The 23,002-nt window shown below is 36.0% G+C and overlaps 2 protein-coding genes, 1 long non-coding RNA gene and 1 other non-coding gene across 5 annotated transcripts; 2 read left to right on the top strand and 2 right to left on the bottom strand.

Moving 5' to 3' along the window:
* Positions 1–4,763: 4,763 nt before the first annotated feature.
* On the bottom strand, positions 4,764–6,266 carry LOC113290369 (ribosomal L1 domain-containing protein CG13096-like). Its single transcript, XM_026539978.1, has 3 exons — positions 6,130–6,266; positions 5,130–5,575; positions 4,764–4,771 (listed from the first exon to the last, which is right to left on the bottom strand). Exons 1-3 carry the CDS (start codon positions 6,264–6,266, stop codon positions 4,764–4,766), a joined length of 591 nt encoding a protein of 196 aa, XP_026395763.1.
* A 637-nt stretch (positions 6,267–6,903) lies between these two features.
* On the top strand, positions 6,904–6,975 carry TRNAG-UCC. Its single transcript has one exon. It is a non-coding gene; the product is annotated as a tRNA-Gly (tRNA).
* A 311-nt stretch (positions 6,976–7,286) lies between these two features.
* LOC113286750 lies at positions 7,287–13,683 on the bottom strand. Of its 2 annotated transcripts, XR_003329467.1 has the most exons (8): positions 13,477–13,683; positions 13,250–13,399; positions 11,899–12,478; positions 11,059–11,097; positions 10,805–10,898; positions 8,080–8,147; positions 7,887–7,976; positions 7,287–7,796 (listed from the first exon to the last, which is right to left on the bottom strand). It is a non-coding gene; the product is annotated as an uncharacterized LOC113286750 (long non-coding RNA). The 2 variants fall into 2 exon arrangements; XR_003329466.1 differs by lacking the exon at positions 11,899–12,478.
* A 3,348-nt stretch (positions 13,684–17,031) lies between these two features.
* On the top strand, positions 17,032–19,193 carry LOC113286749 (14-3-3-like protein). The gene is made up of 4 exons (XM_026535360.1): positions 17,032–17,642; positions 17,746–17,868; positions 18,719–18,835; positions 18,929–19,193. The coding sequence occupies exons 1-4, from the start codon at positions 17,166–17,168 to the stop codon at positions 18,986–18,988; spliced, it is 777 nt and encodes a 258-aa protein (XP_026391145.1). The 5' UTR covers positions 17,032–17,165; the 3' UTR covers positions 18,989–19,193.
* The last annotated feature ends 3,809 nt before the right edge of the window (positions 19,194–23,002 follow it).

Below are 23,002 nucleotides of genomic sequence, written 5' to 3'. Positions count from 1 at the left end.
CTTTTTCAACTCCAAAATCTGACTGGCAACCAAAATTGGCATCTTACACATAAAGACCACACGATTGATAATTTGTAGGTGCCCAAAATTTTACTACCACATGTGCCCCAAAATAATAGACAATAAATATCAGGGATGAATTGGGGGTCCTGAAATAGTAATTGGGGAGCCCTAGCTACAGGACAAAAAAGGTCATGAAATAGTAATTGGGAGTTATCCATTATCCCACTTTTTTAGAAATGGCTAAACTACCCCTAGATTATTAGTGTTAATTGAGTGTTGATTAGTTGTTAATTAATTTGGGTAGATTAAAATCAGATTTAGGGATAAAAATTTGATAAAAGAAAAACTGTGTTTTTGTGTTGTGGAGAAGAAGAAGTTGAGTTTTGGGGGAAAACTTGGGGTTATTTGAAATGAGTGATTCTAGTGGAGGAAATGATGTTGGTGAAGCTTCAAACAACATCCATGATTGTGTTGATGGTGAGATTGTCTCAACTAATCTTATGGATTGGATGTTTGATGAAGAGATGTTAATAGAGGAAGCTCTGATAATTGTTGCAAATGAAGATCCTTTTGCTCAAAAAGAAGGAACCAATACTCAAAATGAAGAACCCAAAGCTCTAAAAAATCAGATGAACTTCCTATACTCTTCAAATCGCATGAATGGTTCTCCAAGTGGTCGATTCATGGTCACTATGAACAACTCAGTGTGAGGGTCGTTAGGTCGTGAGTATAATTAACTAACGACCATGTAGAGTCGTCAATGAATTGACACCAAAATAAACGAATCCATTGTTCAGTTATGAAAAATCGTCAATGAGGTTCCTAAAAGATGACGGCTCCATCTTTTAGGTCATATAGAGTCGTTAACTCTATATATTTAGAACCGAACGACTAAAAAACCTTTTACTCTTTGTAGCTATCACTCTAAGGGTCGTCAATAATGCATTACTATATACGAATGACCCTTTCATATTAAATGAGAGTCGTTTTTTTATACATCTCTAATATTGACGACTCAAACTGTTTTTTTTTTTAATAATTTCTGATTTCATAGAACCATTTCATTGAATTGTAAAAGTCATACATCTTTCATAGGGATAAATATAATACATGATAACGATGCACTTCTACACTCAATCATAAAGCATGTAATTATACATGGTTCCATTGAAGATAAAGTAGCAATCATGTAACTCAAACTTTTTCCCACGAAGCACCTCGTAGTATCCATACGCCTTCTTCATCTGAAAACGCAAACGCAAACATACTTAATTAGTATCGATCAAAGCTTTGGATAAGTTTTATATCTTGTTTAAATACTTACTCTTATAACACTCAGCATATCCGGAAAGGCTTCCCTTACGGCCGTAAATTCTCTTTTCAAAACATCACACTCGAATTTTATCTCCTTGAAGCATTCCTTGACTTGTTTCAAAGACCTTGAGTTGCGATTTCCGTCAAATGCCACAAAAACGATGAATACGCGGTTCCACCAAGCATCCGATGTTTCATCAATGTCTTTCTCTAGACTTTAAAAGTGGTTTGTGACTGTCAACCAAGCTCTCGCAAGGGCGCAATTCTCTTCGGAAGTGTAGGGAGTAGTCAAGGTGTCTGCTCTTGTTTTGAGAAGGAGAAGAGAAGGTTGATAATTAGGGTTTTGATAAGGAAGAGGTGAGATATAGGTCTCTATTTATAAAATTGAGCGACCCAACTGCCTCAACCACATTTGGTTGAGTTAAATTCTCCAATAAATGCAAATACTATCATGAGTCGTTACTAAAATTCGTTTACAACTAAACGACTCTTAGACTCAGTATATTTAGTCGTCAGGTTGGACATATATAACCGTACGACTCTAGAAGAAAACCGAGCAGAATGGTGTATATATATTTATCAGGAGTCGTTAGTGTACACGGAGAGTCGTCAACCTGTGTTAAAGTGTCGACAATTGTCATTTTAGCAGATTGATGACTCTAATGTAAGATGAATCAAATTCGTTAATTTGCAAAATATTTGTTGACGAATTTATGTGGTGTCATTGATCTGCATATAATATCTTGACGACCCTCTAATTTAATGATTTTGTGTTTTGTTTTTTAGTTGGTAGTTCGACAATGCTCCCAGCCAGAACCCGTATCTACATTGGGTCCGGATACCTCCCAACACTATATGACTGATTTGGTACGTTTACCTTAACCAAGTCGATATATTTATATATTCAAATAATTTTATTAGTGATCTCATGGTTGTCTAATTTAATTGTTTGCTCAATGTAGACATGGGAAACCAAGGATGACATCAAGGAATGGCTTATCCATAAGGCAAAAGAGAAGATGCGTGTGGTTGTTCAAAGTAGACACGTCGATGCTAACAAGAAATGGTATGCGAGAGAGCGGGTAAGAAGGGAGAAAGTCACAAAGGAAAGAATTACAAGTATGAGAAGAAGACGACTAGGGTCTATAGAAAAATTCGAAGAAGTGTGAATGCCCGTTCAGGATTGTTTTCAAAATACGCCATGAAGCCGATCTATTCCGATTGTATAGTATTCCGGAAAGTCGTCACAACCATCCTCCACCCACAAGTTTATATGGACACCCTGCATATGCCCGGTTGAAACCACATCAGATGGATAAAGTTAGGCAGATGAAGGGATTTAAACCACTTAAGATCCTAAATGCAATAAGGGCGGAAGATAAGGATAACTTGTCCACCATTTCCATAATCAATGCCGCCAAAGCAACGATTAAGAGAACTGAATGTGATGGTAGGTTCATTATGAAACAATCAGAGTGTTTAGCAGAAACTCTTAACTAAGCCATGCAAACTAAGGTGGGTCCGGATGAGAAAGTGACTCATATTTTTCTTGCACATCCAAGGATGATGAATTTGGCTCAGTGTTTTTACCAGGTTCTATTCATAGATTGCACCTACAAGACAAACAAGTATAACATGCCGATGTTGAACGTGGTAATCCATACTTAGGATAAAAATTCATTCACCGTTGCATGGTACTTTATGAAAAAAGAAGAAATAGAGGACTATGTTTGGGCGTTGGAACAAGTGAGGTTGATTTACCGTGGAGAAGAGACGCCACAATTTATATTTACGGATCGATATTTTGCAATTATGAGTGTCGTTCGTCAAGTCTTTCCACTTGCTCAACAATTTCTTTGTACGTGGCACATCCAAACCAATATTTTTTTCTAATTGCAAGAATCAAACCCAAAAGATCCATACTAAGAAGGGTAATCAACGTTCTAAGGAAGAAGATGAGCGTTTAAGTAAACTTTCCCAAAAAGAGTGAGCGGAAGAGAAAAAGAAAGAAAATGAAAAATACGATGAAGAGGGGGATGTATGGAAAGTTTTTTGCCAAGATTGGGACTATTTGGCTCATTCGAAAACAGAGGTTAAGTATTATGCCAACTTGCAGAAGTTTATTGATGTTTGGAGCACGAATCATAAAAAGGTTGTCGAGTATTGCCTGAATACATGGTTGAATCCTTGGAAGGAGAAGTTTGTTTATGCATGGACCAATAGATACAAACACTTCAAAAATGAGTCTACAAGTCTTGCAGAGCAGTCTCACGGGCGTTTGAAAAAAAAAATTGGATCAAAATAGGGGTGGGGTAGTTACCGTACAAGAAGCTATTCACGAGCACGCAGAGGATGACCTAAGAAAAATAGTCACTCAGATGGAGTTGAGTAAAGACCGTTTTTGGTGCAACACGTAAGGGACAAAGCTTTGTTACGGTTAGTAGCACACCAAGTATCATGGTGGGCAATTAACTATATGATGGATGCACTTATAGATTTTAGAGCTAAAGCGGAGGCTGGAAAGGTGATGAATACGAAGTGTAATTGTACAACCGATATTTGGCTCGGCCTCCCTTGTAAACATAAACTCTATGGGTACAAAGGTTCCATTCCTCTTTAAGATATCGATCCATTCTGGCAGCAACTTTCATTCATCCCAAAGCCCACGGGTTTAGCCGACGAAGAATTTGGAGACTTGGAGATTGGCAAGTACATTAACGAAAAATACCGAAAAATGAATTGTGCAGGAAGACGCATTTTGGTTGCTACTTGTGGTCGGCCGCCCGTAAGAGCTTGGGGTTTGAAGAAGAGCCAATCAAACAAAAACCACCCGGAAGACCAACAACTAAAATGTCATTTAGAGAAACTGTTAACAATGACAAGGGTTGAGATAGATACCTATCACGTCATGAGCATGTCCAGGAGGAATATGAGGAGTACGAAAATTCTTTAATTCCTAAGAAACGAGGTCGGTCAAAAATGCAAGAAAATGAAGATATGGATATTATTGAGCATGCGGTCGGTACGCAGCAAAGCCAAACTAGTGGTATGGTGACGATAAGAGGAATAAAGGGTAATCATAAGACACCTGGGGATTCGCAAGGAAGACCACATCGTGTTTCTTACACTTTGTACAAAGAGTACACCGACAACCTTCCTTATGTCATCTTAGATCACCTTATATCCACCGACGACGTTGATGGGGATGGGAATTGTGGTTACCATGTGGCAACCGAACAATTAGGGCATTTCGAGCAAGCCGACGAACTCAACCTCACCCAAATCGAATATGCAAGAACAAGAATGGCGGCTAAACTTGTGGAGGAAAAGAAACTCTATTTAACCATGATCATGCAAGGGGATTCAAAAGAGAAAGAATTGAAGTTCAAAGAGTTGGTATCTAACGTGAAATGGCGGAAGGGGTTGAAGACCGCGCACGAGCATTCTTATGATCCTACGAAAGACAAACAAATATAATTAAAATATAAGAAATTAAATATCAACAAATCATATGAAAAGCAAATTTGAGATCGTTACAATTGTCTCATTGATGGTACGAGCCCACGAGATATCATATCCAAATAGAACTTTGCCGCCATCTTTAGGTTCACCTCTGGCTTTCTCATCGGGTAGACGAGTAAGCTGCAAACGCTTGGGTGGAATGTGTCGCGCACTCGGTGCATTTGGAACTTTCTTCTTCGGCTGTGGTTGTGACTGTGGTTGTGTTTGCGCCACATCCTCCTCATCCTCCTGAATCTCCTCCTCCTCCTTATCATCATCATCACCACTACTACCATCATTTCTTTCCTTACCATTTTCATCATTACCATCATCCTCATCCCCCTCTTCATCACCGCTAGCACCACCATTTTCATCCTCATCCCCATCATCATTACCTTCATCCTCCTCCTCCTCTTGAATCTCCTCCTCCTCATTTCCATGATTACCACCATCCCCACCATCACCACCGTTACCATCATTACCATCATCATCATCATAAGCAACATATTCACCTCCTAAAGCAATTTCGTCATGTTCTGCGACTTCTTCTTCTATGCTTCCAGTTGCAGATATAACAAGAGAGGATGAAGAGGACAATTCAGACGAATCATCACATGGGTCTCTGGGTTCGCGGATAAGTAAGGCTACCTCACTCGGTGTTTTTCCTCGTAATAGACCGACATTTAGGTATTTTGTGTTGCGGGGAGGTCTGGATGGAGGAGTTACCAGCGCAAGCTTATCCTTTTTATTCTTGCTACTATAGGTCAAAGACAACAAAACAAGAGATATCAAAGGGTCGTCATATTTTTTTTTTAAAATAAACGATGCTTTCATTATTTGGGACAAGCATATCATAGGGTCGTCATAATTTTTTTTTTTAAAATAAAAGACCCTTTCATTATTTGGGACAGAGATGTGTTTAGGCATATCATAGAGTCGTTGATGAATAAAAAGGGTCGTCTATAAAAACTAGCACACAACCTAACTAGAGTCGTTTTCACATATTACTAATGGTTAACGATTTTTTATTAACTTAACATGCAGATCAAAAATCGTTAAGAAAAAAAATATTTGTTAACGATTCTAACCTCTAAAAAAAATTACAGCAAGGATCGTTTTCTCCGCCACCCTAGTGGTTAACGATTTTTGATGAAATTTACATGCATCCGCAAAATCGTTAAGAAATAAAACCTAGTGATTAACGACTCAATTTCTGAGAATCCTATTTTCCCGATTCAAACCCTAATTTTTCAGTAGAACATCAAATTAAACACAAACCTAAGTTACAGTTGAGGGTTTTAGTGAACATACCTTCTGATCGGAGCCATTTCCTTCACCGGCTGATTTGATTTTTTGCTCAGTCTCTGATGCTCCTTCGTTGCATTAACTGCATCTACCAGATTAGGTATTTGATTTGCCTTTCTAGCGGTCTGCTTTTTACGAGCCATGTTTGTAGAAGAAGTTAATCGTTAATCGACGATTACGCGAAGAATCGGTTGAGAAAAAAAAAATTCTCCTCCGAGTCGTTAATGGAGAAGATGGAGGTGCAGAGAGAGGGGAGGGGAGGGGAGGAGAAGAAGAGTTTTTTTTTTGAAAAGAGAATGTGGGCCTCACTCGATTAGTATTAGGATTTTAGGTTTAGTTATTAGAGAATGATAAAATAGGTATTTCACTCTCATTTTTGGAAGCTCCATATATTTTTGGTTATGGGTATAAAATGTGTCATGGTTCCCGATTAGTTTCCTGGCCCCCAATTCAGCCCTGATAAATATGCCTTTAAATTAAAAATTATACCTCCCCTAGGAACTAAAATTTGTAACACGACTGGAGACTCGTCCAATAATCCAAATTTGACCAGTAGTCCAGTATTTTTTTTACCTAAATCCTGTCACACTGATCCTAAATATGTCAGCCCGCTGACACAAATTCACCTAGATGTGTGCTGCGATCCAAGCTTTTTCATTTAAGAAATTTTGTAAAATCAAATAAAACCCCGTTTCACTTTGAGGTTCATCATCAACTGGGGTAGCTTGGGGTTGTTGGGGTCATAGGTCATAACTGAAACAATTTAAATTTGAACAGCAAGCGTTTGTAGTCCAACGGTTAGGATAATTGCCTTCCAAGCAATAGACCCGGGTTCGACTCCCGGCAGACGCACTCCATTTTTGCAGTTTTTTAGGTTTTCTTCTTTTCAGAAACTGGCCTAGTTCGAGATCAAAGCTTTTATTTTAACTTGACTCTCATATCACTGTCTTTAAATTTTCTTTTTTCTTTTGCAATGGCTGGATCAGTAGTCAACACCCCCGAGAACGGCAGCACTACCAGCAACAAAGTATGGAGATGATGCCATGAGCTCTACAAGCAGCGCTGATGGTAGTGATCTCTTTGGCTCAGATTCAGGGTTCAGGGAACCAATTTTATATTTACCCAGAGTTTAACCCTTATACTGGTGATCAGTTATTCCACTATCCACAACAGAATTTATATTTAAAAAGGTTTCAAACCAAAAACTATAATTTTGAGAGATTCAAACAATTTTCAACCCAACTGTTCTATTTCAAATCCTGACGTTTTTAGCAACAGCATCACCACAAAATAACTAGAAGCTTCCCAGACACATCCAGGACAACTCGGAAATATATACAAGTTATAACCTGGTTAAATTAGCTTTTTATTGTCTAGACAGTTGGTTATATCAGCTATAACCTGGTTAGTTTTCTTCGGATAGGTCTTCCACGACCAAGTTGCAAACTCCTTACGGGTCATATCTGCATACTTGTTTAATCCGCAAGTGGAGGCATGGCCGCCTTTGTTCCACTGGTTGATAGAACGAGCTGCGTCCTTAAAGATACCAAACCTAAACCTAAAAGCTTTTTCATCTTCCACGTCAAAATGGTGATCGAAGTATGAGAGCCACTTCAAAAACAGAGCATGGAGCTTAGCCTCAGAATTGACCATATCATCGGTCACCTCTAGATCTGTTCAATGATCATCATGAAAGATTATTATCAAAGAGTAAGCTAGATGAGGAAAAGTTGAAAAGGAGAAAAACAATATCCAGCTTTTACCTTCACGTAGCTATTCAAGTTCTAGTTCACGCAGCTTAGCCTCAGCTTTAGCTTTAGCCTCAGCCTCATTATTGTCGATTAACTCTAAAGCTGTTTAGTGATCACGAGAGATTATTATAGAGTACGATATGGGAAAAAGTTGCAAAGGAGAAAAACAAAGCTTAAGACATCTTCACTTGCCGCGTTCAGTTACCTGCACGATTACGAAGTTCTGTCAACCAGTCACGTTTCAGATTAGGACGAGGAATAGGAGGTTTTTCGCTGCACACAAACATAAAATTTAGTAATCAGCAAGAGTAGTTGATACCAAGGAACCAATTCACCACACGTGGAAACTCTGCAATCTCGTCTGACGGATCGATGGTATATCAAACAAGGCTGTTTCACCAGTTGCAGGAAGCTGCAAAGTGCTAGTGGGAATTAACATAATTAATTACTATGAATAACAACGAACTAGGGAACGTCAAACAACAACCGATCTACAATCACAGAAAATGACTATGCTTTCTCATTCACATAACAAAAACCAAAAAAAAAAAAAAAAAATCATGAATCTAAAAACAAAAAGAATTCATGCCTTCACTACAATTCCATCCGAGACTAGCAGGTATATAAATCCGTTCATTCGAACTTCACTAACCAAAATCAAATAACTACACCATTCAAGGGCAGCCACAAGGACCATTTTTCACTGAAAATTTGCAGCTCAAAACAACAATAAACAGCATCATACAGCTGCCATGTAATAATTACCAAGGAAAATAAGGTACTAGAGAACACCAAACAGCCGACAACAAACTATGATTTATTACTATCTTCTTCCATAACCAAAACATTATCAATCTCTGTCATATGTTTATGAATGTAGAAATAAAAAAATTGATGATTATGCAAAATCTCCGTCATGCCTTGACCATAATTGTATAAGATAGGGAAACCTATTCCTCGAACTTCACTCACCAAAATCATATAACTAAAAGTACTCAAACGAAGCCTGAAACAAACCAAAGAAACACAACAGGTAAACAAAATCTCCCTTTTTCCACAGAAATTTAATTAGCATCTCAAAACAAGTATAAACAGCATGATTTATACAGCTATCAAATCCCTGAATTAGAAATCCCTAGATCAAACAAACTGTGATTTTTCCTACATCCAGAAGAATCCCTATATCACCAAAAGAGTTGATAAAACACAGTCAAAATCATGCTAAAACCCCAGAATCAAAATCAATTTGAGCATAACAGAAAATAATAAAAATAACTTACACATTTGGTAGTTATAAGAGCAGATATAAGTGGAAGGGAAGAAGTCGCCATCAAGAACAGAAACAGTAGAAGATTTCACAGGAATCAACTAGAGATTTTGATAAACTTTTTTCTTTCCAAAAAAAAAATTGAAGCCCTTATTCAAGTCTCTCTTTTTTCACAGGAATCAACTAGAGATTTTGATGAACTTTTTTCTTTCCAAAAAAAAAAATTTGAAGCCCTTATTCGAGTCTCTCTTTAAACTTCTGGTTCTTTCCGGGAGGGTTTCCTTTTCAGCCTGAACAGACCAACCGAGCCGACCAACAACCGGTCGGATTTGAAACCGATCCGAGTCGACTAGGTCGGTTCCGGTTTTCATCCGGGTTTCAGAACTCTCAACTCTATTCCAAATCAGAAAGAAAGTAGGAATCCCAGGTTCGTTTAGTCTCTATGTAAACTGCTTATCGTGAATGAGTCTAGATGCTTTAAATGCTCCTACTTCTTTTGAAATTTACAGACCATGCTATTATGTTGCTTTACTAAGACCTTCTCTTACTAAGACCTTCTCTTCTCAACAGTTGGCATTAGATAAATCAGTTTCAGACATAAGAATAAACACTAGTAGTTACGTAGATATATGTCACAACAAGAAAAATTAATACGGAGCTAAATCTTCAGCTAAGCACTAGTAGTTATGTAGATATATGTCACAACAAGAAAAATTAATACGGAGCTAAATCTTCAGCTAAGCACTAGAAATGTACTAGTCCATTACAAATATACTTCTCTTAAATAGCATACATGAGAACCACTATGAATAGAACTTGTATTTGATGATAATAAAGTTCAAATAACAACACATCAATTACAGTGCATCATTCCCTTAATCTCTGGCTATAAATTTAAAGACGTAAATATTAAGACTTGAGTAAACACAATATTAAGATGAAAATCAATACCAAATTTTCAACATCTAGAAGTGTGGGACACATCAGATTAGATGACAAGCAGTACGAAATGCAACACCAAAATCATCAAATATATAGTTGGTCATTGATCTGAGACCTGAGGCGCCTAAACTGATAACAATCATCCTAGATTTGAGCAATCATCCACTAACTTCACTACAATAACTAATAGCAGGTGAATAAAGAAAAATGAACACTAATCACATAAAGCTAACAAAAAATAGAAGATCACACCAATGACCTCATAAGTCCAGCATGAAGACAACTTTTCTCATATATATACAAGTGTTTCATTATCACATTGCATGATAAAACCTAAAACTAACATAATGCTTGGTGTCTATCAAGTTATTAAAATGCTTCAATGAAATTGGCACTATGATCCTCCTAGTTACAAGCCGCTACTTTAATATAGTAATTCAAACAGACTATTATCAGAACTAAATAGAGGCAAGCATAAGCAAATGCAAAGTCTTTGCTGAAAATTCAAATTTTTGCAAATAATACCAAAGAACTGAAGAAGAGAAATCATAAAATCATTTCTGAGTATGTGCTCCACCGGTATTTGAAACCAACACATATACTGATTTTCGTATTCTTTCTATGAATATTCACACCTTGAAAATATTTATGGAACTACATATACTCATATTCAGCAGTCAACAGTAGTAATGATCGGGTCTCAGACAGTAATAGTACTTACCGGTGGAAATATAACACCGAGTAAGAGCACCATCAGAAAGAGGAGCATTTTCTGGGACACCAAGTTGGGAGGTGTTTCTCACTTCTGTAACTTACTGCAATAAGTTGATACAACTATAAGTTAGATTTCTCATAGAATAGTCTCTCGTGTCAAACGAATTTGTTGACAATCGGTGACTTTTTACATACATAGATCCACATGACAAGAGTATACTCAGAATAACATAGAAATTAGTAAGACATGGGTGCATTTACCTCATTCACTTTTTCCAGGAGCATAGCTTGCTGGGATTCCTGCAAGAACAGATTCATATAGGGTTTAGAAATGCCCTTTTTCTCTACTTACATAATTACACGAGACCAAATATTTAGCATAGGTATTAGTCAGAATTCATAAGTCTACAGTTTTATGCCTAAAAGATCCTAACTACTTCAGGTCACCAAAGCTTCAGTTCATACACAAGAAGTATCACATTCAAGTACATGCCATGCTACAAGGACCAGATGGTCACATGGAGATGATCCATGGATTGGCTATTATCAGCACTTAGATGTTTATTTGGCACGTTATTGATCAGTACAACAATTTGAACCCAAAGTTTAAGTCCAATGTATCAAAAGATACATGTAAATGCAAGGTATAGACTTGGAGAGTGATGTGAAGCTAGTAGTGCAGGTTAAGATACTAAACATTGTAATGATGTACATGACTTGGAAAGCAAGGAGAAGGATCCACTGGATTTACGTGTTTATTCAGTCACAGTACATATAAGAGTTTTTCTGACAGAAAATAGTAGCACTTGACAAACCAGACAAATTTTTCGTTTCAGACTATGCCATAAATAGGAACACCATACAATGCTTAGAAAAGCGAATGCGTAATGCGATGCGCTCTTCTAGCAATGTGTAAAGTGCGGCAGCAATGCGTTATCGACAGTGACGGGGCCAAGAAGAATTTTGGACAAGGTCGAATAATTTTTTCTCCTCAAAATTCCACGTATTTGACCCCTAATGAACCAAAATACCAATCTAACTAACATATTTGCCCCCACAATAGATTGTAATTTCAAAAAAAACGACTGATTTTGCACTCACTTTGGAAAACAAGTGGGGTCTCCATATGCCTCCATCACTGGTTATCGATGCGGTGCCTCACAAAAATTAATACACCAATGCGTTACCGATGAGGTGCCTCGCAAATAATAATATAGGTAAATGGAAACTATTTTGCTCGCACACTGTTCGAACATTTTTTATCTAGCAGCATCATAACCAGCCATTAGAAAACACTATTGGTTTGTGATGTTGCTAGATAAAAAATGCTCAAGCAGCGCGCGAGGCAAAATATTTTCCTAAGAAGTTCTCAACTTAACTAACTAAGCATATTCGCATATTTCCTTATTCTAAACAAGAGCTATTTAGAAAACACTAACCAGGAACGTCTGCATCATGCCTCATGGATAAATCTTCTTCTTCATCAGACCATAAGGTTAAAAAAAAAGTCCAACAAACCTTAGGCCTGTTTACTGGGTAACTGGGATTCACACTGATGCGTTTTTGGTATGACGCGCTCAAATGCACGCCTAGGCGAAGCGCTTTTTAAACACTGGCGCCATATATGGATACATTATAAAACTAATGACTAACCGAAGAATTGGCATCCGAAATATCTTCTCTGTCATGTGCAAAACAACACTCAGACTCGTCTTAACAAGCAGTGAAGCTAATTGTGGAAGTCTACCATTTTAAAAGCGTTAAGAACTTGAACAAAATAGAAAGCTCAAGTTCACCCACAAATACATCAAACATAATAAAAATGCATGAATGAGAACTTGGTTTTAATACAGCAAGACGAAATAGAACTTGTTCATTTAGATATATCTGACACAACCCAAACAATCAAGAACAAAATCAATACTTCCGTTATTCAATTTATCTGAAAAAGAAGATCGAGTTACTGAATATTGCAACTACGCCGTAGGCCATAAGTGAAAACAAAGCATGAAAAAAACAAGAATAACTAGACAACAAAAATAATTTAGCTTCAATGGAACGAGTCAGGTGAACTGACTATCAAAAATGACCACATAATGAACCCAAATGATTATAAGAACTGTCAGGAAACATCCAATTTCATATAAAGATGAAGGAAATCAACTACTTGAAACTGGATTGAATATTGATTTTTATAACAGATATAATTTAAAAGAAAAAATGAAACAGAAGTATCATTTCGCCAAAGTTATCAACAACTAGCTCCCTAAAAACGCAAGACTTTGAATTCACCAATGAAATTTCCTTTGAATTCATCAATGAAATTTCCAAACCCGGACATGGTTATGATGCAACATTTCAGGACAAACTAATATTGCTTCAAGGGAAGCAATCAATCAACCAGATTTGAAAGCGCCTAAACATTAATTTCAAGTAGATAAAAGGACTACACCTGTTGTTAGCTAAGCCATTAAAATTTAACAAGATGATTATTCATTCTCTGGGAAATAGTTGTGCTCAGCGCATACAATTTCTTGACCATGTTCTACTTGTCTCTTGTCTCTATACCCTCACCCCACGTTTCATTACCAATACAATTCGGCTGCAAAATCAACAAATGAAGTATAAATCAGAAAACAGAAACTAAGAAAATTAGGTTTCTCATTTTGTGTTTCTTACCCTGACATTAGCTGCTTTATAGATGTAATACTGCGAAATGCCCATAACAAAAAGAAATCCAACACTAGTTCTAGGGTTTGTCTTTGATCACGGATGGAGAATTAAATTTCTGGTGACGATTATTAGGGTTTTGAAATCGGGGAAGTTTTGAGAGATATGAGGAGAGATGAAGCAAGGGAAAGTAAGTTATTTCGATCACCAGACAAGGTTGAAGTCATTTCTGTAAAATTATCCGTAAAATGACTTATCGCGCGTTTGGATAAAGTAACTAACAGCAAGAAGTTAGTTTGGGTGTAATTTTCGGAATGATTTTTAAAAATAAAAAAATCGATTTTTTGTGAAATCTTTTGCTTCAACAGCCAGTATTTACCAAATGAACTGTTTCAGAATACCAAAGCAAACTTGTCAAGATATGAACAAGTTACAAAGGGATTTCTTCTGGGGGAAGAACCTGGAAAATCCCACAGGTTACTACCCTAAAGCTTGGACAGTTGTTTGCAAACCTAAGGATCTTGGTGGTCCGGGATTCATGAATATGGAACTATTCAATAGCTCCATGTTAACAAAAATAGGGTGGAGATTAGAACAGGATAAATATTCTCTATGGTTCCAATTGATGGATGCTAAATACTTAATAGGAAGAAATGTGCTTAACATGAATACCAAAGCTAAAGATGGAGACTCTTGGATATGAAAAGGGGTTCTTGAAGGGATTCAGAACATTAAGCAACACTGTTCCTGGAGAATAGGCAATGGAAACAAAATAAGAATCTGGGAAGATATATGGATACCAAATTCAACTGTCAAGCTCACAAAACCTTCCAACTGCTCCAATGATATTCAGCTTCTAGCTCACTTGATGACAAATCAAAAGGAATGGAACATTCAGCTTATTCAACAAATATTTAGTCCTGATATTGCTCAAGCTATCTTTGACCTTGCTATACATCCCAGGGAAGAGTATAGTATGCAATGGAGCCTCAACAACACAGGCAAATTCTCTGTTAAAGCTTTGTACAAAGCTAAAATAGAGAATCTCTACAGAAATGACCAAACTACAAGAGACTGGGGAGCTATATGGAATTTGGAAGTTGCACATGCTATCAAAATCTTTCTCTGGAAATGTGCTCATGAAATCCTCCCTACTAATGCCAAAACTGCAAGTATTCTTCATTACATTGATCCCATATGCAAAATATGCAAAAGTGGGGAGGAGACAATGATACATTTGTTTCTTAACTGCCCAGCTTCTACTGATGTTTGGCAGCACATGCTAGGTGAAAGTCATGGTCTGTTTAACCATCAAACACCTTTCATGGATTGGTTCAATACTTGGTTTCAACATATCAGTACCAGTGAAAACATCAACATCTATGCAACTACTTGCTGGTTTATTTGGAAGCCTAGATGTGATCTAGTTTTTCAAAACATCACAACCAATGCTAAAAAAACCTCTCTTAGCATTCAACAACATCTATGTGACTTTAACAGAATTCACAATTTTCCTAACCATGCCCTGAATACTCAGGGATTACTCTCTGATATCGGTTCCCAAAGAGCAAAAAATGGTAGTCATGTTGGGATCCCTCAACAAAAGAAGTATTATGGTTACATAATCAAAATCTGCACTATACAGGATCCTAACAGTTATCAGCTTTTCTCAGCCGTAACTGTTACTGATTTTGCAGGAAACTATGTTGATATCAGAGGACACACAGGCCAATGGGGAGCAGAAGGAGCCACAGGAAGAGCAGAACTAGCCTTTGGTTGGGCGGAGAAAAAGCAACACATGAATATCGAGATACATGCTGAAACAAATGAAATCCTGGAACACTTCAACGCTCTTTACAGCAAATCCATCAAAGGAAGATTTAGCAGGAACTTCCACAGGGAAAGGAAGCTTTTGAACGAAGAAATCACTTTAAACATTAAACCTGTAACTTTTGTCTTAACGGGTCTTAAACTTCTTCATAGAACTCAAAACTTACAAGCTTTAAATATAGCTATCGTTTGTAAGAATCTTAGCAGTGGGTCTGATGTTTGTCCAAACAATGACACCACTTGCACAACTATGTATCACCTTCCTTAAGCATTGCCTAAGTTTTTTTTTTTTTACAAAAAGATGTGTCCCATTGGACTTGATCTAACACTGCCAATAAATTTTGCTATTTCTAAGGGGTTTGCAGCTCAATATTGTCCAAGTTTCATTTTCTTATTCTCTTGCAAGATCACTAATCCTTATTGGATTAGGTCCCACTTAGTGGTATCATTATCTCTTTGTTTGAAAATGATATAACCTATGTATCGCCTTTCCTAGTCCTGGTTATACTGTAGTATATGTGTAGTCAGCTTTCTTTATCAAGATCAAATCGAATCCTGGAGAACTCTTTTTTGCTGTAAACTAATTTCTCTCCTTTTATGTCCACTAACGGGCAAACGTGGACCCTACTTAGTCATGATCCGAAGATCAAACATCATGAACAGTCATGATCTATGCAATCAAAAGATCCACGGTGGAAAGTACTAAGAAAAAGTACAGCTTAGCTGTATGGAATCATTTTTTAGGATACAGAAAAGGACGTAGATTCCTAAAAGGCGGAGACATGGGCCAGACCATACAGCTGCCACCCGTTCAGTTCCATGCCAATCTCTTTTAGTTTTAGACCTGGCAACCAGATTATGTCGGGTTAGACTGGATCCGAGATGTATTTACGGGTTATAATTGTTGTACCTTAATATTTGAAAACTAGGCTGATTAACGTTATCCGAAAATGACCAAGATAATCATTTAATAACTGCCATATGTGATTGTGATTCATTTGGAACCATAGTGGTTGCATTTTTCAATTTTCTCTGCATTCTGGTGGATGAGTTTTAGTTTCAAGCAAATAAATTTTTTAATACTCGTGTTTTCAGAATTAATTCAATTTTTTTTACGAATATTTGATGTAAAAAATATCGTTATCATGTTGAGATTCCGACATCTTTTAATTAGGTCACAAATGTAATTTGTGATGCATTTGACATTTTAGTTAGTGTTTTGCTTTTTCCCCACCTTGGTGTAAGCAATAACCAGAATTTTTAGCAAAGTCTAAAGTCTAAGCTAATCATAATTTTTTTGGCGAACGATTATTTTTTTAAATGTAACTTTTCTTTCTTTGTCATTAAATCAAAGTAACAAGTAATTACCTGTATTTTTCTTCTTTCTATCTTTTATATCAAATAAATAATTTTTTATTTTGACGATTATAATTTATGTTAAATATCAAATAAATAATAAAGAAAATTTAAAATTTAAAAATATCATCGAAATCGTCTTTACGTTCAATGATTGGTCATGATGTTGATTGATAAAAAAAATGATCGATTAGCGGGCGAGCCACATCGACTTACTTCTATTCTAGACTTGATGGAAAATCTTGCAAGACATAACGGGTTTAGGTAAGGTCGGGTAAGACCCATATTCATATTTCATACCATACCCAGATTCGTGAATCTAATTTCTCTCTCCCCCACAGAACAGGTTCTAAAGAAAGAAAAAAACTACCCCCAAAAATAAACCCTACTTTTTCTCTCCACCCCATCTTCTTCTACCTCCCGTTTTTCAAATCTCAAAAAATCAAAACCCTAAAACACAAACAAAAGAAAAACTCTCTGGATCTGAATCGAAAAACACAACCTCCTCAACAATGGCGACACCAAGAGAAGAGAATGTGTACATGGCAAAACTAGCAGAACAAGCAGAAAGATACGAAGAAATGGTTGAATTCATGGAGAAAGTAACAAACAGCATCGAATCAGAAGAACTCACAGTCGAAGAAAGAAATCTATTATCAGTAGCATATAAGAATGTTATTGGTGCTAGAAGAGCATCATGGAGAATCATATCATCTATTGAACAGAAAGAAGAGAGCCGTGGTAATGAAGATCATGTTAATATCATCAGAGATTACAGATCTAAGATTGAGACTGAATTAACTGGTATTTGTGATGGTATTTTGAAATTGCTCGATTCTAGATTGATTCCATCTGCTTCTGCTGGTGATTCTAAGGTCTTTTATTTGAAGATGAAGGGTGATTATCATCGTTATCTTGCTGAGTTTAAAACTGGTCCTGAACGTAAAGAAGCTGCTGAATCTACACTCTCTGCTTACAAATCTGCTCAGGTATATTTTGATTTTATTTTAAATTTCCTCATTTGATTTTTTGATGTTTTTGATTGTGATTGTCGAATCGTTGATGTTATTTTGATTTGATCTGTTGATACAGGATATTGCCATGACTGAGTTGGCACCAACTCACCCAATCCGACTCGGACTTGCTCTTAACTTCTCTGTCTTCTATTACGAGATCTTGAACTCTCCTGATCGTGCTTGTACTCTTGCTAAACAGGTAATAACAGCCAGATCTTTGAGAATCCCCTGTAATTTTGTAATCCATTGTATTGATTGGATTTTTGTAGAATTTTGTAAGAATAATCTTAATGATGATGATGTTAAAGTCCTTTAAAGCTGATACATAATTTAATTGGATAAATTCTTTGTATGAATAATCTTAATGATGATATTGTTAAAATCTCTTAAAGCTGAAAGATACATATAATACTTCTTTGGATGCGTTTTTATTTGGAGTTATCTTGTTTCCACTGAAAACATACATTTAAGTAGAATAGTGCAAGTCGGTTTTTTATTCACATGCTTATCTTGTGGATTTGGGATGTGAGAGTGATGCTAATGTTAAATTCCTATAAAGCTAATACATAATTTAATTGGATGAATTCTTTGTATGAATAATCTTAATGACGATATTGGATGAATTCTTTGTATGAATAATCTTAATGACGATATTGTTAAAATCTCTTAGAGCCAGAACATACAATTAGTTGGATTAATTCTTTGTAAGAATAATCTCCATGATGATAATGTTAGAATGGTTTACAGCCAAACCATACTTTTAATTGGATTAATTCTTTGTATGAATAATCTTAATGATGATAATGTTAAAATCTCTTAAAGCCAAAACATGAAATTAGTTGGATTAATTCTTTGTAAGAATGATCTTAATAATGTTAGAATATTTTACTAATTGGATTAATTCTTTGTATGTGTTCTTCGTTGGCGTTATCATGTTTCTACTTAAAACACACCTCTAAGTAGGTAATTTGCAAGTCTGTTGCTTACATATGCTTATTGTTTTTGTTTGGGATGTGTGAGTGATTGGAATTGTTCTGTTTGTTTATTAGGCATTCGATGAGGCAATTGCTGAACTTGACACTCTAGGAGAGGAATCCTACAAGGACAGTACTCTGATAATGCAGCTTCTTCGTGATAACCTTACCCTGTGGACCTCCGACATGCAGGTATACATAGAAAAACTTCCTTTCATTCTCATTCAATTTATGTTGTTTTGGTGCGTGATTTGATATTGATTATGCTGTTGTGATGTGATGTAGGATGATGGAGTGGATGAAATCAAAGATGCAGCACCAGCACCAACTAAGGCTGATGAATGAGAAGCTTGCTTTATGTTGTTTTAATTGTTTCTTTTTTTTTTTCAAAAGAAGGTGCTGGAATATTATCACCTAGCTATCTCTATGTAGTCGAGATTGTTCATTTTTCTTTTATCTTTACCTTTTCCTTGTTTTACTGCTTTACCTCGAAGGTAAATGGACCATGTTTAAGCTAATGAAATTGATTTTCATTTATAATTACCAACTATGGTTATCTGTCATTTAGATTGTTTAATCAAAGTGTTGGCTGATATGGATTGACAAGATTAGTAGATATTCCCACTTCAAATGAAGTTTGTTTCTTCATTTTATTCGAACTAAGAAACTAAGAGGACCCAGAAAGAAAAGACTCGTAGCCGAAAAACAAGCAAAAATGACATCTTGAACTATCTCAGCTCAAAAGCAACAAATAAAACAAGAGAATGAAATGCTCGAGAGATGTAGGGAAGATAAATTAGACAAGCGCGAGGGAAAAATAATGATGGCCAATTGGTCTAAGCTTTCTTTGGCCGAGCAAGAATAACTTGAAAAGAAAAAACAAGAGGTACTTGAGAAGAATTGAAGTCAATAAAATAGAGAGTAGGTGATAATGTTTGTTTTTGTTTTTAATGTTCATGTTTTGTTTTAATAGTTCCTACAACTATTTTTCAACATTTCCTAATTGTAGGTTGCAAGGTTTAATTAAAAGAAGGTTATTATATTTTCCAGTTTGCGCAACATTCACTCTACCAACTCCATAAGATTCAACACATATTGGAATTGAGCAGACTACAGCAATCTACAGATTAGAAAAGCATATCTTTCATATAAAAACAAAAGAAACCAATATTTTGGACATAGTTTGATATACTTTTCAGACATGTAAAAGACGGTAGTAGAAGAAACTAAAAACTAAGAGATTTTGCAGTTTTCACAGCAATCACTCTTCCTTAGAATTCAATATATATTGGAATTGAGCAAATTAAATCAATCCGCAAGAGCTCTTTAGGATTCAATACATATCAGAATTGAGAAAATTCAATAAATCTGCAAACTAGAGAAACATATATAGCATACATTTTTTATTTATTTATTTATTTTTGACTTTTTTGTTGTTGAAATTTCGACATCATTTGATACACTTTTCGTACGTGTTCCAAAAAGGTAGCGATAGAATTTTTTTTCTATTACAGCGGTTGTGATGACATCATATTCTTGCCGGATTTTTCCAGAGTGTTTCCGCAAACGAATCCATTTTGAATTTGATATATGCATTGCTTGTGAAATATGTGTTCGTGTATGCCCTATTGATCTTCCCGTTGTTGATTGGAAATTGCAAACAGATATTTGGAAAAAACGATTGCTTACACATGTTTTGTTAAACCTTCTCGAAGATCATTATACATTGATTCATTATGATAGTTAACGTCTTATTTGTGTCATGAAAAACTTTATAGTTGTCATCTTCGAGTGTGGTCCATGCCCCATCCCGCTCCCCATATTGGATTATCATGTTACGCATGAATACACAAGCCAACATTATGTATTTTTAATCCTCTTCATCCCAATATTTTACATGGCCTCTTAATATATTCCATTCGCTTGTAGAATGTCAAATGCCGCTCAATATATTTTTGAGACGCTTCTTCAACGTTAGTAAAGAATTTTTCTTCCATGGTGTATGGATGTTTATAAGCTTGAACATAGTTAATAATTTTGGGTGGGTCTTATCGTCCAAGTAGTAACCCATGTCATATCTTGTACCATCTACTCAAAGTTGAACCTTAGGGGCATAACGTTGAATATACTTGTTAGAGCACTGCTCGGTCGAACTCGCAAGCGTTGTTATTTCAAGTTTGTTTGTCAAGTTTAGTTTATCAAAACTATATACTTTATTTCTAGTCTATTTATAGCTATGTATCGGATTAGGATAAAAGCGTGTATTTGAACATTAGACTTCACGGTGTTCACCAATTGAAGAAGAAGATTTACTGAGGAGCTTGGAGGAACTTCATCAACAAAAGGTATGTGGAGACTAAAACTTATCTGTCACATAGAAGTCTATTCAATTCTATCTTCTAATGAGACTAAGTCGTATAACTATATAAACTTTGCACTATATACATTTGAAATTTCGGGCCGAGTTTATCTCGTTTTATATTTTTCTCGAAATACATGCTAGAAGCTTTTTAGCTTTAGCTAAATTTCATCATCTACTTGACAAGTTTAGTTGTAGACAATTTGTTTGTTGGAAACTAAATATTAAGTCAAGATGATCATGTAAAAATTACCTTGAACATCTTACATGATTTGTGTGAGATAATCATTTGATGTTAACTTGGGAAGTTTTGCATTGATCAATTAATCACTTGAAGCTAGTGGTATGTGTAAGATTACCATTGTTGTCTTCTAAGGATGTTTTAATGATTAAATGAGAGTTTTAGAACTACTCCAATGTCTGGATATAACATAGTATGTGAACTGTGAAGTTCTAGTTCAGGTGCAGAACTCTTGTTTGCGATCTGTGTTTACGAACGGGTTTACTTGTGAAAGGTACGAAACCATGGTTTGCGAACGGCTAGACTAGGCCAAGTCTGAAACTGTGATTCGCATACTCAGTTTGCGAACACAGTAGTTAGGTTCTAAAATCGGTAAGTATGAAAATTCATACTCATGAACTCAGGTTCGTTTGCGAACTAAAGTCCCTAGAACTTTAATGAAGTAAGGTATGCGAACTTGTTTTGAAAACCGTGGCATTATGTTCATGAATTGGTTCTTGTATAAGTACTTTTGTACAACTACAAACCAAACCGAATATGTTTCAAATTTTTCACGGATATTTCTATGAGATAGTGAAAATTTGAACAACTCTCTTAAAGCACATTTAGATTCATTTGATTATCTATCATGATTGATTGATCAACATATTTGATCTAGAAGTTTTATATGAATATGGGTAAACTAAAAGTGTTCATATGGCTAACTTCAGTTAACTGTTATTGAGCCAACTGGTTATACACGTTTAGGTACGGTTCATCCATATCTAAATATAAGTATATTTCATTTGTATGTATCAAGCTAATACCATCTAACAGTGGAGATTAATTTCTTATTTTCTAAGCAGACTTAGCTTAAATCTTACATCAGGAGTTCATCTAATGGTGAATATCAATTGCTTTGTTACTAAGTTATCTTAGCTTTGATTGTAAGCAACCCTGATTTGAAAGACTATATGAGGGAGAACTCTGGCATCTAGGAAAACTAATCACGACACTCTCGTGTGTCCTAGTTGCAAACTAGAGTCGATTCTCCATTAACCTAGGTTTTCCAAAACCATTTTAGGATTAACGACTTAAATACTTCATCGGGATTCGTGAAGCCAGATCCAACTATTTTCTTTGTGGTTGCGTATTCTGATCTTACCTTTTCTATCGTATCGAGTTTAATCTTCTCTAAGGTTTTCTCGAGATTTATCTCCGATATGTAAGATATAAAAAGTAATCACAATAGTTCTTCGTCTCACACTCTTGTGATTCCGCAATAACTTTTTCTGTTAATCAGTTAGGTTATTGTGAGGAGACTAATATTTCCAGGCTTCTCTTCGGGAGTATAAGACCAAATTATTAGTTGATTTTTCTGTACACCTTGATATTTATCTTAAGACAGAAACAACAACCAAAATATACTTATCTGTGGGAGACATATTTGTTTATAAGTCTTCGAATTTGGGTCGTAGCAACTATTAGTTGTGGGTGAGATCAGCAAAGGGAATCAAGTGCGCAGAGTCCTGATGGGATTCAAGAGGCGTAAGGAATGCGACTATACCTTAATCGATGTGAGACTTGGTTAGGGATCAACTTCATTCCAGTCCGAAGTTAACTTGTCGTAGGATAGAGCCGGTAGAGGCTTAATACAGTGTGGTGTTCAAGTCTGGACTAGGTCCCGAGATTTTTCTGCATTTGCGGTTTCCTCGTTTACAAAATTTATGGTGTCTGTGTTATTTATTTTCCGCATTATATTTTGTTTATATAACTGAAA

The sequence above is a fragment of the Papaver somniferum genome, chromosome 6 (assembly GCF_003573695.1).
Source record: "Papaver somniferum cultivar HN1 chromosome 6, ASM357369v1, whole genome shotgun sequence".
In the NCBI taxonomy this organism is placed as follows: Eukaryota; Viridiplantae; Streptophyta; class Magnoliopsida; order Ranunculales; family Papaveraceae; genus Papaver; species Papaver somniferum.
This window is presented reverse-complemented; position numbering and strand designations above follow the sequence as displayed.